At 42.2% G+C, this 15,339-nt stretch overlaps 1 protein-coding gene across 1 annotated transcript in view; it reads left to right on the top strand.

Moving 5' to 3' along the window:
- The first annotated feature begins 314 nt into the window (after positions 1 to 314).
- Positions 315 to 15,339, top strand: part of hnrnpll (heterogeneous nuclear ribonucleoprotein L like) — a 66,486-nt gene continuing 51,461 nt past the window's right edge. The window contains exon 1 of the mRNA XM_008295186.1: positions 315 to 874. Within this exon, the coding sequence (XP_008293408.1) occupies positions 647 to 874 (228 nt within the window). The 5' untranslated portion in view covers positions 315 to 646. The remainder of the gene's footprint in view (positions 875 to 15,339) is intronic.

The raw sequence follows: 15,339 nt of genomic DNA, 5'->3' as shown, positions 1-15,339 counted from the left end.
CTGAGTTGGAAAAAAAAAAACTCATAAACCTCATGCACTGCAAAAGTGTATTTCACCCTGCAACAGAGCAGTCACACATGGATGTACAGGTGATAGTGTTGGGAGTTTTCAGCACCCTCTGAGCCTTCATTAAGGCCTGACGGTTTCTTTAGAGAGATTACAGCAGACATCGAGGATGACAAAGACAAACACCCTCTGATGACTCTGAAGACGAACGTCTATTCTGACACCATCTCTCTGACTTTTTTCTACGCCTTTAATTCTCGTTTCTGCGCTGCCTTGCCCACCATTCCTCTTGCTGCGCACTCTTCTGCAGCCCGGAGAGATAGGCCATCTGTCGACGCATCGACATTGACCAATGACACGCCGTATCTCCAAGGCGCAGGACTAGACTGACCAATAACAGAACGGCATGGGGCGGGACGTGTCCTGTCCACTCTCACCTCCCACTCATGTGAAATCACTGGCTGCAGACCGACACAGAGACAGACTGCACAAGTAGAGCCGCGGCACCAGGCAGGTACACAGGTAACCACAGGTAGCAGACTGACGAGGAGACACTGCGCAAGACCTGCCGGCATGGACGCATCGCAGTGAGCCGCTCCGCCGCAGATCCGCTCCCAACAGGTCCACCGCAGCCGCGAGCATGTCGACAGGAGAAGGAGCCGTCCAGCGCGACGAAGGGGAGTACGGCAGGGCTGCGAAGAGGCTGAAAACCGAGGAGACGGAGACGGAGGCGGAGGAAAGAGAAGAGGGGGAAGAGGAGCTGGAGGAGGGGGAGGATTCGGACTCTGGATCGCTGCCCGGTAACGGAGAGTCAGCGACAGACAACCGGGCCCGATGGAGCGCCAGTCAGTTCGGAGCAGGACGAAGGGTAAGGAGAGCGACCGTTAGCTAACGGCGCCCTGCGGCACAGCATCACCGCCACGAGCACGCGCACGTGCGTTAGCTGGTGCTGTCAGCGTCAGGGAGCATCTGTCAGCCCGGTTCCGTATGGCTCCACCGGTGCTCATCACGAGCAGCACCGGGAGACAGAGTCCAGGCTGCACGTTGAATAATGTCACATGACTGAAACGATATGAAATGATTTATATGCTGCATAATGTATGAGCCAGATTGTCCTGTTACCTGAAGATATTTTGTTTACCTCAGTAAAAAAATATTGCTATAGTAAGCTTTGGGTCCAATTAGTTGGGTTTTTGGTTACTCCTGATTTTGCTGCAGGTGTGACTGGGGCTGCAGAACTTTTTCCCAGGTCACTGGACTGAGTTGCTGAACACCAACAGGGGGCTACTGAGCAGCTTTGTGGCCCCCAAATGCAGATCCTCTGTTTGAAAGACTGTTGACATTTGTCATTGGAAAATCAAAGGCAGTTGTCCAAAACAGAGATGCTTTTAATATTTTGGATCTAGATAATCAGCAAATCTTGAGTCCAAACAGAGATTTATTTTTAAAGTTTGATTTAGTTTTTGCTTTGTACCCCAAGATGCCTGCACAGTGTTTACTTAGGTGGTATTAAGCACGTATTAGGATTATTAAAGCAAAGTGATGTTTGAATGTGTGCTTTGAAGGTAGCAATCCTAAAATTGTGCCCATTTCATGAAAGCAATTTGTGAGCAAAGCTGACACTGCATGTCTTGCTTCACAAATAACTGCTGACTGAAAATCACAGACATAGTGAGTCCCACAAGGCTCATGTAAGTTCGTGCATGCAAGAAGTGGTGTTTGTATTTGGTAGGGACTTCCCAATGTAAAATGTATTGTAAATTACTTTTTTTTTTTTAAATTTCTGTTTCTGCTTTGCAGTTGTAGTACAGTCACCAGACACCTAGAAGTGCTTGCTGCTCTTAATATATTTTGTGCTACTGTGTACAGTTCCAGAATCGTAGTAGAATGTATGCAGTAGCTTTTTTTTTTTTTTAAATAGCTTTGGTACCTGGAGGTAGATTTTATGTGTCTAATAGTCATCCATCCAAAAATGCCTTGACCTGGATTTGATCCTAATTGTGATTTTCAGGAATGGCTCAGGCTGCTACAATATCCCTACTGGTGGGGCTCTTCGATAGTTTACAGCAATCAAGGACCGTATATAAGAACACAAATTAATAAATAAATAAATTTGAAGGCTATGCACTGTTTAATTATTGTGAAAAGCAACAGTCTTGCACAGTGTGCACACAGACACCGTTGTTTCCAATCCAGCCAGTGCAGCGTGGGTTTTAACTTCCTCCCACAGTCCAGAAACATGTTGAGGTTAGTTGGTGATTCTAAATTGTCCGTAGGTGTGAATGTGAGTGTGCTTGGTTGTCTGTGTTGTCTGTGGGTAGTTCTGTGATAGACTGGATACCTGCCTTCGATGTATCTGCCTTCGCCCTAAGTCAGCTGGGATAGACTCCAGCCCCCCACGACCCCAGTGAGGATTAAGGTGTATAGATAATGAATGGATGGATCGTTCATTAATGCTCTATGTAAAGACTTGAATAAATTAAAAAGTGAAATATCCATACCAGGATGTGAAAAATTTAAAGATTCAAATTCAAAATCAGAGTTTCAGATTTTCAGATAGTACATTGAATCAAGATGTGGCATTGTGGCTTATAATAAACAATGACAAAAACAATGTGGAATCTATTCTGCACTGGTTTCTGTATACACCAGGCTGCAGCTGTAAAATATTTGCTGTCATCTCAGATAGTTTTAGCTCTAGTTGCAAATTGCTGTGTGTGCTGTGAAAAAGTATTTGCCCCCTACAGATATCTTCTATTTTTGCATGTTTGGCACACAGAAATGTGTCAGATCTTTAGGGCTGGTCGGTATAGCAATTTCTGTGTTCTGGATATTCGGGCCGTGTATTGATGAATATTCCAGTGTGCTCAGACGGGCTGGAAGTGGGCGGGATGCACAGGCAGCATTTGGCTACAAAGACAAGTTTAGTAATATTCAGACATTCGGGTCCAGCCCTACAGATCATCAAACAAATTTTAATTTAAGACAAAGATAAGAAAAGAAAACACAAAATGCAGTTTTTTCTGTCCTTGAGCAAGGTGTTGTGGTGCCTGATGGCTGTGGGGACAATGATCTTTTGAGCCATTCAGTCCTGCAGTGCAGTGAGATGAGCCGCTCACCGTAGCTGCACCTCTGTCCAGCCAGGATGGACTGCACACAAACAAACCACAGTCCTCAGTGAGTCCAAACTTCTTCCGAGTGTAGAACCAGCATTCTTTATCAGCTTGTCCAGCTGTCTAGTGTTCCTCTTAGTCATAGTATAGAAAAGAACACTGGCTACCACTGACTGGTAAGACATATGCAGCATAGCCGCTGGCTCTGCCCCTTCTGGTGCAGGGCATCTGTGTTTCTGGACGAGTCCAGTTTGTTGTCAACCACTTCAATGTCCTTCCCTCTGATACTGCAAACTGTATCGGGGGCTTAGACCTGTGGAAGTCTGTGACCATCTCCTTGGTCTTGGAGATGTTTAGTAGAAGGCAGTGCTGAGCAGTCCAGGCAGTGAAGGCTGTCATCAGGTTCCTGTACTCACCTTCCTGCCCATTTTTGATACATGCCACAATTGCTGTATCATCAGAGTGTTTCTGACTGTGGCAGGACTCAGATCTGTACTTAAAGTCTGCGGTGTACAGAGTGAGCAGGAATGGAGCCAGAACAGTCCTTTGAGGAACCCAGTGTTATTCACCACTGTCCCAGAGACACAGTTCCCCAGACTGATGAACTGTGGTTGACCTGTCAGCCCGTAGTCCTGGAGGTGAAGCAGGAAGCAACCTCCATTGCTTTGAAGTTGTTTTGAAGTATGAGGGGTTGTGTTGTGTTAAAAGCGCATGAGAAGAAGAAGAACATGAACCTTACATGTCCACCTGATTCATCAAAGTGAGAAAAAAGCTGGTGAAACATGTAGACGACACCATCGTTCACTCCAACATTCTCCTGGTATATGGTATACGAACTGCAGGGGTCAAGTGTGCAAGATGTGGTCTCAGAAAGCGGCGCAGAAGTAGTGTCTTCATAATGTGTCAAGTGAGGGCCACTGGACTGTCGTCATTTCTCTCAACCGGGCGCCCAACTTTGGCCACAGGTACAAGACAAGACGTTTTCCACAGAACCGGAACCCTACCAGTCCGAAGACTCAAGTTGAAGATCTACTAGAGTGGCTAGGCCAGATGAGCAGTCCTTAAGCAGCCTTTGACATACACCATCTGGACCTGGTGGTTTTCCAGGACTCAACCTCTTCAGCTCTGCAGCCGGTTCCACAAGGACCTGGACAACTTGTCACAATTGATGGAGCCACAAATTCTGCTCTCTGTCAGAAAATCCTCCTGGAGAATATCCATCCATCAGTTCATGATCTCAAGTGCAAATGGGTTATGCAGCATGACAATGACACAAAGCACACTAGTAGGTCCACCTCTGAATGGCTCCAAAAGAACAAAATTAAGGTTTTTGAGTGGCCAAGTCAAAGTCTGTACTTGAATCCAATTGAGAAGACATTAAAAATGAAGTTCTTTCTCAAAAATCATCTTATGTGGCTGAATTAAAACTATTCTCCAGAGAAGAGTGTGCCAGAACTCCTCCATGGTGATGTAAAAGACTGATAACAAGCTATGGCAAACGTTTAACTGCACTTGTTGCTGCTGAGGGTGGACCAACCAGTTATTAGGTTTAGGGAGGCAATTACTTTTTCACAGGGGTGGCAAAGGGTTTCAGTAAATCTTGTTTCATTTAAAAACTGCGTTTTGTGTTTTGTGGGCTATCTCTGTCTAATATTGACATTAGTTTGATGATCTGGAACAGCTGAGTTTGAGAAATATGCAAAAATAGAAGACACCAGAAAGTAGGCAAATACTTTTTCACAGCAGAACAATTTCTTGTACAATACCGTAGCAGGTGTGTTTCCTTACAGAATAATGTTTATTACTAATTCATCAGAAATATGGCACAATTCCAAATTACACCTAAAAAACTAACAAATAGCACTTTACTGACTGCTGCAGAAGTGCTACTAGGATCTTCTGAAACTAAATTACTACAATTTAATAAAAAAATGTATTGCAGAAGTTCACATAGAACACCTAAACAGTTCATAACATGTATGGCTTTCCCTTGCTGGCAAGATAGCTGCCAATCTGCTAGGCATACTCTTCATTAATGTGTGTGATGTTGCACTGGGGAGACTGGTCCATTCTTCCTGTAAAAACTAGCTACGTTCATTTGGCTGTGGGTTTCTGGCAGCAACTGCACACCCAAGAGCATCCCACAAATGCTCGATTGGTGTCAGGCAAGAATGCCAATTGTTGCAAACCGCCAATTACCTCCGAGTCAAGAAAATCCTGCACAATTTGTGCTCGTTGTGCTGGGCATTATCTTTTTGGTACCTAAAATTCTCTCTGAATGTCTGATGGGCCCATGGCTACAGGCGATGTCTCAGTGTATATACATCCCCATTGTCATTGGCCCCTAAGATCACAAGGTCTGATTTGCCATTGTTGTGAAAGGCCCCATGCATGTCCGATCTGCCTCCAATGGCAAGTCTTGGCTGCACACAATCCTCATTGAGTCTTTCACCTTGCATTCAACGCATCCTGACACAGCCATCAGCTCTGTACAGCAGAAAATGCAACTCATCTCCAAACAGGAAATATCGCCAGTGATCTGCAGTATGGGCTCAGGACTACCTGGCCCGCTGGCGGTGCTCCAGCTTGTATCTGGCTGTCGGAATTGGCTACCTGTTGGTCTTCTGGCATTCAGACCCCTTTCAACCAATGTCCTGTTGACTGTTTCATGACTAACTTGGATATTTCCATGCTGTTGCCATTCTTGCCTCAGAGAGGCAGAAGCATATTTATATACCTCTGGTGCCCTAAAACCATTCAGTTGGAAACAAAAACTCCTATTATGAGTTTTATTTACACACCGAATAATTACTTAATAATCTTTTAATACAAAACTCTATGCGATGTTCACAAAATAAAATTGTGCTTTACAACAAGTCCCCCATGTTTACAGGCTGTAACCGACATTTTGTCCAACAGTGTATGTAAGATACACACGGCTTTTTTTTGTGCTACTCATACTGTTGCTTTTAGGACTTCTTGCACTAGGAGTTTTACCTCTCTAATTACTGACACCCAGGAGGTACTTTTAGCAGCACCCATTAACTAAAGATGTGTACATCTAATGCACTTTATGGAATCCTGTAGTTTTTTTTCCTCTTAGGTAGAGTAGCCAGTGTGGGCCTCATTAAAAAATAGTCTGTTTGAGTCACATATGCCACAGATCTAATGGGTAAAGTTTTAATTGAGTCTTATTTGTGGTACCTGTTGTCTCGATGTATAGCTGATAAGAATGTACTGTCTGTGGTGGCTGCATATTACATTGTTTCAGCACTGAGTTGTGCCTACAGTTACAAATGTTACAGTTAGCTGTGTCGATTGAAGCGAGATCATAACCAGTACTTACTAAGGTACAAGCAGGAAAAAGATAAGCTGCTTGAAATTGAACAACAACACAAAATACACAAGACCCCATGCTGCTCACAAGAATGAAAGAAATAAAGGATAACTTAGATTACTAGTCACAGAAATTGATAAAATTACAAGATTTTTAAAACAATCCTATTACGAAGTGGGGCCACGGGCAACTAAGCTTTTGGTAAAAAGTCTAAAAATTGTGAGTGAGATATATGTAATGGAACTGTTGACCTATAAGATAAGAACTCAAGAAGAAGTATGTTGAGAAAAATCGGAGAAGTGGACTGTTTATATGACAGCATGATGACAATTATACTGATAACAACATGGGAGCACATTTTTCCCTTTTTTGTCTTCCTTCTGTGTGTTCATATTTGCTACATGTTCTTAAAAAGAAATGATAAAAATAAAGTGTTTAAAAAATGGCTCATAACAGTTTAATTTAAGAGCTGATATCTAGCTATTTTCTTGATAATAACCAAAATCACTTAAGTTCTTACATCAATAGTTATTGCATTGTACTGCCAAAAACAGTGCTTTTTGTCATTCCATGTTTTCTTTTCTGTCTGTTTTAGTCACATGACACACACAGGAGTTAGTACTTGATTGCATAACCATTGTTTTTGATGACTGCAGCCGTGCATCTTGGCATGCTCTCCACCAGCTTCTGACATTGTTCTGCTGTCACAACAGTCCATTCCTGTTGCACAAATTCAAACAAATTTGCCTTGCTTTGGGCTTGTGGTTCTCCATTTTGTGTTTGATGATTTTCCACAGGTTTTCAATTGGATTTAGATCTGGTGATTGAGCAGGCCAAGGCATGATTTGAATGTTCTGGTTCTCCATCCAGGCTTTAACTGACCTTGCCATGTGGCAAGGGGCATTGTCTTGTTGGAAAATCCAGTCATTCAAGGCAGGAAAACGTTTTCCAGCTGATGGAAGAAGACTGTTTTCAAGCGTAGCCCTGTACATGAGCTGCTTCATTTGCCCTTCACACAGTTGCACCTGCTCTGTTCCACCCGTACTGAATCAAGCCCAGATGGTCACTGATCCACCCCCATGTTTTGCTTTAGGGGCAAGACAGTCTGGTTTGTAGGTTTCTCCAGGCTTCCTCCTAACCAGTAAGTTGGCTGGAGTGGGCATCAATTGACAACTGGATTCATCACTGAAGAGAACCTTAGCCCAATCATCAACAGTCCAATCCTTGTGATCCCCAGCAAAGAGTAACTGGGTTTTCCTCTGCCTTTGGTTGATGAAGGGCTTCTTCCGTGCCCTGTGTGACTTCAGACCAGCTTCAAGAAGTCGGTTTCGAACTGTCTTTGCTGAACAAGTCACATTTCACGACAGTGCCCACTCATTTTTAAGGCCCCTGGAGGTCTGACAATGATTCCTGACACAGGAACAGATGAGTACACGGTCATCTCATGGGGTAGAGATTATGGGTTTTCTGCCACGACCAGCTAGCAATGTGGTAGTATCATGTTGGACTTGTTTTTTCTTGTTGTAATGAACGGCTGTCTTGGAGATCTTCCGTTTTTTCACTACCTGTCTCTCACTCTTGCCAATTTGCAGCAGTGCCAAGATGGCTGCCTTTGTGGCTTCACATAATTCTGTTGTTTTAGGCATTATGTGAGAGCTGAAATCTTCTGAGTTGTGCTACTGCTTTAATGTAAGCAGGAAACCACTCTAGGCCTTTGCATGTACAGTGCTGCTTATGACATGAAATGGCCTCTTATATACCCTGGGAATACAAGCAAACTTAAGCATGTCAAATAGGACATAAAGTATTATGTAATCATCTCAATTTTAATAATATAATATACCTTTAGTGGTACCAGGCATTAAAATGAAAGAGAAATTGAAGAAAGAAAGGGTGGTCTAATAATTTTTTCCATAGAAAAAAAACAAACAAACGTAGAATGGCATCCCTCACCATTCCCCCTCAAGTCATCTACTGGCCGTAGTTCTCTTTTTGTGTAGCCTTTGACCATGGGTAGCCATATTTGCTGGTAAGTCTGGTCATTTGAAATGATAAAATATATGAGAAAGTTTGACGGTACATCAAGATTTTAGAGCGTGTGTGACACTAAACTTTGTGTTGTAGCCTTGTGCTAAATCTGGCGCACTTACTGCAACCTCTGATTCTACGTTCATTAATACACACTATCCCATCTAAATAAATAAAATGATGATAAAATGATTGTGTGACGGAACACTCGTGCCTGCGTGAATATTGCTATTAAACGTCAGAGTCAGGCTTAGTCTCAGATCTGAGGTAAGGTTTAAAAACACGTGGGATTAGATTAGATCATCCTTAAATATTAGTTCATCTTTCGAGCGCATTAAGATTTCAAGCTCTAGTGGGGTAAAAAACCTAGTCCTCTGCTTCCCTGTTGCCATGGTGAGTCATTGAATCAGGGCTCCATTGATGCTGGCTTTTTATAGGTGTGGTGCACATGCTTACCTCCAGGTGAAACTACTCCCAGTTGATTAAACTCACTCAAATCTGCTGTTCTGGAACCAAAAACTCAGAGTTTCCTGTCTCAGAGTAGATCAACCCAGAGTTCAGGATTAAACTCAGAGTTTGTTGAACCTGCTTTGTGAAACGGACCCCAGGTGAACCTGCCTTCACCCTGAGTCAGCTGGGATAGACTCCAGCCCCCCGCAATCATAGTGAGGATTAAGTGGTGTATAGACAATGGATGGATGGATGTCCTTTTATGCTCCAGATAAAAAGAGAAATTATTTCATGAATAAATAATCCTGTTTTTTTATGGTGATGTGGAGGATGAATTCAACAATCTCAAATTAAACATTGTTTTTGCGTGTAAGACACGTTTTTTTTTGGTTTTTTTTAAATTTCAGCTTGCTTGTGTTAAACGTTTTTAGAAGCAAGTAAAAAACATAATTCAAATTGATAAATAAGCTTATTGCAGATTATAAAGTCTGTTAGTGCAACATTTAAATTCAGTTTCTGCTTAAGACAATATCACTCTACAAAGATATATAGAACAATGGAATGGCTTTGAAATCGCTTGCATCTCTAAAAACGCCTATCTTTTCCTCTCACTTGCTGTGCACCAACCTCCACTGGAACTTCGAGTAATGCTGATGACATTTTCCAGGAGAACTGATTGGTCAGTAGTCGATGCTTTTATGCACACTGATGTGCAGCGGTAAGAAGTGAACCAGTTGTTGTATTGAAAACCTAGAGTTAAACATGCACAGCAAAATCAGCAAACCCCTTGGCTCCTTTGTTTTGGCCTGTTGAGGTGGGGGGCAGGAGATGCAACAGCAACAGGAGAGCTGACACATCGGTATCCCAGCCTTGGTAAAAAAATAAATAAATTATTGTGAAAAATGATTACTTCCTTCAGACAAATGTTAAATTAATTTTAGTTTCCTATTGCATAATGAATGTGAGTTTATTTTGGATACAGAAAAACTGTCAGAAAAATAGTCATTCTCAGTTTCAGCATCAAAAGCTTCCAGCAGCTCCTCAACATACTGATTAGTAGGAAGACTCTGGCATTCTGCAATGACTTTTTGCTTGAAATATGATGGCCACTTTGCAAGAAACCTTTCAGGCAGTTCTTCCCCAAACATCATGGAGAAATCCTGGTCAGTCTTTAAACAGAGACACAATGACCATGCATGTGTTCAATGCTTTGTATTTACATGGATTCAGTTTCAAATTATTAATATAATATGAAATAATCTACACATATCCCTATCGATCCCGGTATGTCAAGGAAACAAGGGATGACATCCAAGACTGAAGAGGTCATGGACCAGCTTCTGTCTGTATTCAAATGTGGCTCTCATCTTCTCTTTCACCACGGATCCATCTGTTGAGCGTCTATTTATAGAGAGAGCCTCCCTGCACTCCTCACCAAGAAGCTGTCCAACAATTACAAGAGATTGTCGGTGGGTTGTTGGGCTGTCCTGAAAAGTCGACCTGGAACACACCTGGAAGCCATCACTGGTGTTTCGTTGGACTGTCTTGAATCTTCAAGTGAGGTAGCCAATATATAACAAACACAAAAAAATGAATCAACACATTTTTTTTTCTTCAAAGAGACACTGAAACTTAAATATCCATTTTTTGAGTATGGATCTTGGAGATATGGAAAAAGGGTTACAATTCCCAGTGCATAGCTGGTCCGCACACTTATGGGTGGAATCCTCTTTTCGAAAACAATATTTATTATGTTAATATCTGATTGGTGTATATTTTCATTGGTCCTTTTAAGTGATTTCTTACCCGTAATATTCTGTCATTTCGGCAATCAGTATGTTGACCATCTGTCTGCGTGTTGCATCTGACAGTGTTTTAGTTTTGTCATACTCTTTGAAGATCTCTTCACCCTTTGAACTGGACCTCAGAACAGTATCAATCTTCTGTAAAAATGTTTTTTTTTAAACTGTTAGCTTTAGCAAATACAGTATTTAATTGACAGTAAGTTTTGTTAAATTTAGTTTAGTTTTACAATAAACTGGTATGAGCTGCATGATATTTGTTCAATAGTGATGCTTATGCAATACTAATAATCTTAAAATATACATTTGTTGATGGCAACATAAGTTGCCTGGCTTGCTTCATCGTGATTCAGCTCTCTATTCTTTGTGGATGAGAGGATAAGACAACTACAATTCTCCAGTTTCATTTAGCAGACGCTTTTATCCAAAGCGACGTACATCTGAGAGCAGATACAACACAAGCAAGGATCTAGTCAGGAGAAAACAATCTAGATAAGTGCCATAGAACAAATTCAAGTGTGATAGGACGTTGATGCCAACAGCAGGCTGTGTGGGAGGTAACAGGATTTTTTTTTTTTTTTCGGGCTGTCAAGTGCAAAGGTGTTCAGTGAAGAGCTGGGTCTTTAGTCTTTTCTTAAAGACTGAGAGGGAGTCAGCAGATTGAACAGCGTTCGGTAACTCGTTCCACCAGCACGGAACCACAGAGGAGAAGAGTCTAGTTATCGACCTTGGGCCCTGTTGCGGTGGTTGTATCAGGCAGTTTTTGTTGTGTAGTGAGTGGGAGGGAGTGTAGATCTGAATGAGAGAGTTCAGGTAGGAGGGAGCTGTTCTTGTTGTGGTTTTGTCAGCAAGTGTCAGGGTTTTGAATTTGATGCGGGCAGCAACTGGAAGCCAGTGAAGCGATCTGAACAGGGTGATGTGCTGTTTTTGGCTGGTTGAAAACCAGATGTGCTGCTGCATTCTGGATCATCTGTAGAGGTTTGACCGTGGATGCGGGGAGGCCTGCCATCAAGGAGTTGCAGTAGTCAATGCGTGATATTATTAGAGCTTGTACCAGAAGTTGTGCTGCATGTTCAGACAGGAAAGGTCTGATCTTCCTGATGTTGTACAGGGCGAATCGACACGACCGAGCAACAGAGGCTGAATTTGATGAATCAGAAGAAGCTGGTGATGCTGAGGGGTCTGGCAGTGTAGCTGGTGGTGCTGGGCACTAGCAATGAAGCTGGTGATGTTGATCAGTCACTCAATACAGATGACAGGGATTCATCAGCTACCAAAGATATCTCAAGATCTATAAATTGGTCCACAGAGAAATAACTTTAAAACAAATACTGATTTAATTGATTAAACAATTCATAGTACGACAGAATAAACAATATTTGAAGATATTAGGATATTGATGGAAAGGGCTGTCTGGAGTAAACTAAACTGACATTGATTTTTTTAAGTTGCTAAAATATGTACTGCTGCCTCTGCCCACAGTAACAGGCCAACAAAAAAACTAAACCAGCCGACTCTGGCCCAATATAGGTGCCAAGCAATTGGGATGTCACTGAACAACTCCTGCCTCATACATCCATGACTGTTCCCCTGAATGAGCATGACCAAGACTGAGTCAGTACTTCCAAAAACGTATTTAAAAATCTTCCCATTTACTGTATACTGGCGATTCCCAGTCCTGAAGTTTTGCACCTCTGATGTTGTCAACTCATCAGATACGTCGGCGTCAATCTACGTACCAGAGTCAGTAGTCAAGATGAGGGCACCTTCAGTTAGAAGTTGAGTCTGCAGACTAAATTTGTCTGTTGCTAGGAGAAATAAAAAATAGCGACTATATCAAGCATGTCATGTCATCTGTGATTTTTAAATATATATAAAAACACATGCACCTGCTTGAAGAAAGAGGATGTAATCAAAGTTGTCATTACTCTGTGGAACTTCACTGTATTTTTGGACACCTCCATATGCCATCTTGGCCAGCATATTCTGTAAACATGCCAATAAAATGATGAGATTCGCTTTCTACGCAATTTATCTGGCCAATGTAAATAAATAAATAAATAAATGAAAAGTCAATGTTAGCCACCTTGTAATTTATATAGCAAAGGTATCTTCCCATAACATCATATGATATTACTGCATCATGTCATAGAGGGCACCTAAAAGATGCCACACAAATAAAATTATCTTTATTATCAATAAAATAACCATAAAAAGACAATAAACCATTGCCAAATTAAATACAGTAAGCCATACAAACTTCTGAATTGCAAGCAAACTCTGATAGCACTTGACTCTTTAGCTAGAGGCTAATCTGACACTTTGGAGATAAATGAGTCACTCCAGGCTTTTTGCAGCGCTGTGGTGGCACAGAAGTGAAGCTTTTGGAATTATACTTGGAGTAAACATTCCCTTGTGCAAAGTAATGTTGATATTGTAGTCTGACTCACCAAAATAACATTGTGTTGTATGGCCACGGTTAGCATTACTGTTTGATGTTAGCTAGCACTAATGCTAACTTATTGCTAACAGCCCACAACCAAAACACTACTTAAGTTAGTGTTACTTTAGCTTTTGAACAGCTCACTAGGAAAATTGTCTTACAAAACTTTATCATAGCTTCGGTGTTTACGACTACATGAGGAGTTTTATCGGTGGCCATGTGATGATGTGGCGGTAAGCAGTGTGACCGTGACTTATCACACCAAAAACACCAGGTGCTGGAGGAGAAATATTTATATCAAAACATCATGTTAACAGAATCAGAAACAGATTTATTGCCAGGTATAGTTCACACAACACAAGGAATTTGTTCTGGTGGGTTGGTGTAACAAAACAACAATAAATATAGAGTAAACAATAAATATACAGTGAAATAAATTAACTAAAAATTTCAAACAAAACCTGATAGTGCAAACAACTAGAATAGTGCATGGAATCAAAGTTAAATTTAAATAAGAACCATAGAACAGTAGTGTTATTTACAGGAATATTGAGGGTGCTGATATATTGATATTGATATTGATACAGATATAGAGGGGTCAGAGGGGTCAGTGGGGGTCCTGTGCCTTGTTCATGAGGCCGGTGGCAGACGGAAAGAAACTGTTTTTGTGGCGTGAGGTTCTGGTCCTTATGGACCGAAGTCTCCTGCCAGAGGGGAGTGTTTGAAAGAGTTTGTGACCAGGGTGGAAGGGGTTGGCCACAATCTTACCTGCACGCCTCAGAGTCCTGGAGGCGTGCAGGTCCTGGACAGAAGGCAGATTGCAGCCAATCACCTTTTTGGCTGAGCGGATGATACGTTACAGTCTGGCCTTGTCCTTGGCTGTTGCTGCAGCATGCTGAACTTCTTCAGCTGCCACAGGAAGTCCATCCTCGCTTCTTGATGAGAGCGAGCTGATGTTCAGCTCCCACTTGAGGTCCTGGGTGATAATGGTGCCCAGGAAGCAGAAAGACTCCACAGGGTCCACAATCATCTCCACTGTCTTTAGAGCGTTGAGCTCCAGGTTGTTCGGCCTGCACCAGGACGCCATCCGCTCTGTCTTCCTCCTGTAGGGAGACTCATCTCCAGCAGAGATGAGCCCAATGCGGGTTGTATCATCCGCGAACTTCAGGAGCTTGACAGACTGGTGGCTGGAGGTGTAGCTGTTTGTGTACAGGGAGAAGAGCAGAGGGGTGAGAACATAGCCCTGAGGGGATCCAGTGCTGGTGGTCTGAGATGTGTTTTCCCAGTTTCACGTGTTGCCTCCTGTCAGACAGGAAGTCAGTGATCCACCTGCAGGTGGAGTCTGGCACGTTCAGCTGGGAGAGCTTGTCCTGCAGGATAAAACTTAATTCACTTACCAAAAAATGCAAAGAAGACACAACGCAGTCAGTTTTAATTTCCCTCTGAATACGTTTGTCTCCTTCGGTTCAGCTTGGATGAAAGGGGCTGAGTTGAGTTACACTCGTAGTTTTGGTCAGGTTTAGAATTCAGAGTGAAACATTCAGAGGTAATGTTACAACAATAACACTTGCAGATTTGACCTAAAGACACTCGGTATTGACACCAACTACTTGTCAACTCAGAGTTAAACATAAGAGGTTTGACTCTATCCAGAGTAAAATTAACTCTACTCTTGCTCAAATTTCACCAACAACCAGAATTGAACTCTTTTCAATTTGCTGTGTGGTGTTAACTTAATAACCTCAAATCCTGCCTTGTAGAACAGGCCTTAGGTTTGCAGAATTACATCTGAGGATACAAAAAGATGTTTTGCCACAACTACCTCTGTACCTGTTTTACGGACGTTCAGCAAAAGGAAGCTTCTAAACTTATTCTGTGACTGGCTCTCAGTCTACATGTGTAATTGGGTTTTGATGTGAGAGAGTGCAACTGTTAGTGCAACTATGTGCTGAGATAACCAACAGAGTAAAGAGACAAGTGAGAAGTTTTTTGGATCCAGTAAAAGGATGTAATTTATACGAGTGGCTATCACTGTCAACCACACTGTGTTTGTGCACTTCATCCTTTCTCACCATCTCACCATTACAGAAAGCAAGGGTATTAGAGTTGGACACTCACACACAAATACTCACCTACTTTTAGACACACACACACACACAC

This window comes from Stegastes partitus, unplaced genomic scaffold, assembly GCF_000690725.1.
Source record: "Stegastes partitus isolate 25-593 unplaced genomic scaffold, Stegastes_partitus-1.0.2 Scaffold1029, whole genome shotgun sequence".
Classification (NCBI taxonomy): domain Eukaryota; kingdom Metazoa; phylum Chordata; class Actinopteri; family Pomacentridae; genus Stegastes; species Stegastes partitus.
The sequence above is the reverse complement of the archived record's forward strand: the minus strand, read 5'-3'. Positions and strand labels throughout refer to the sequence as shown.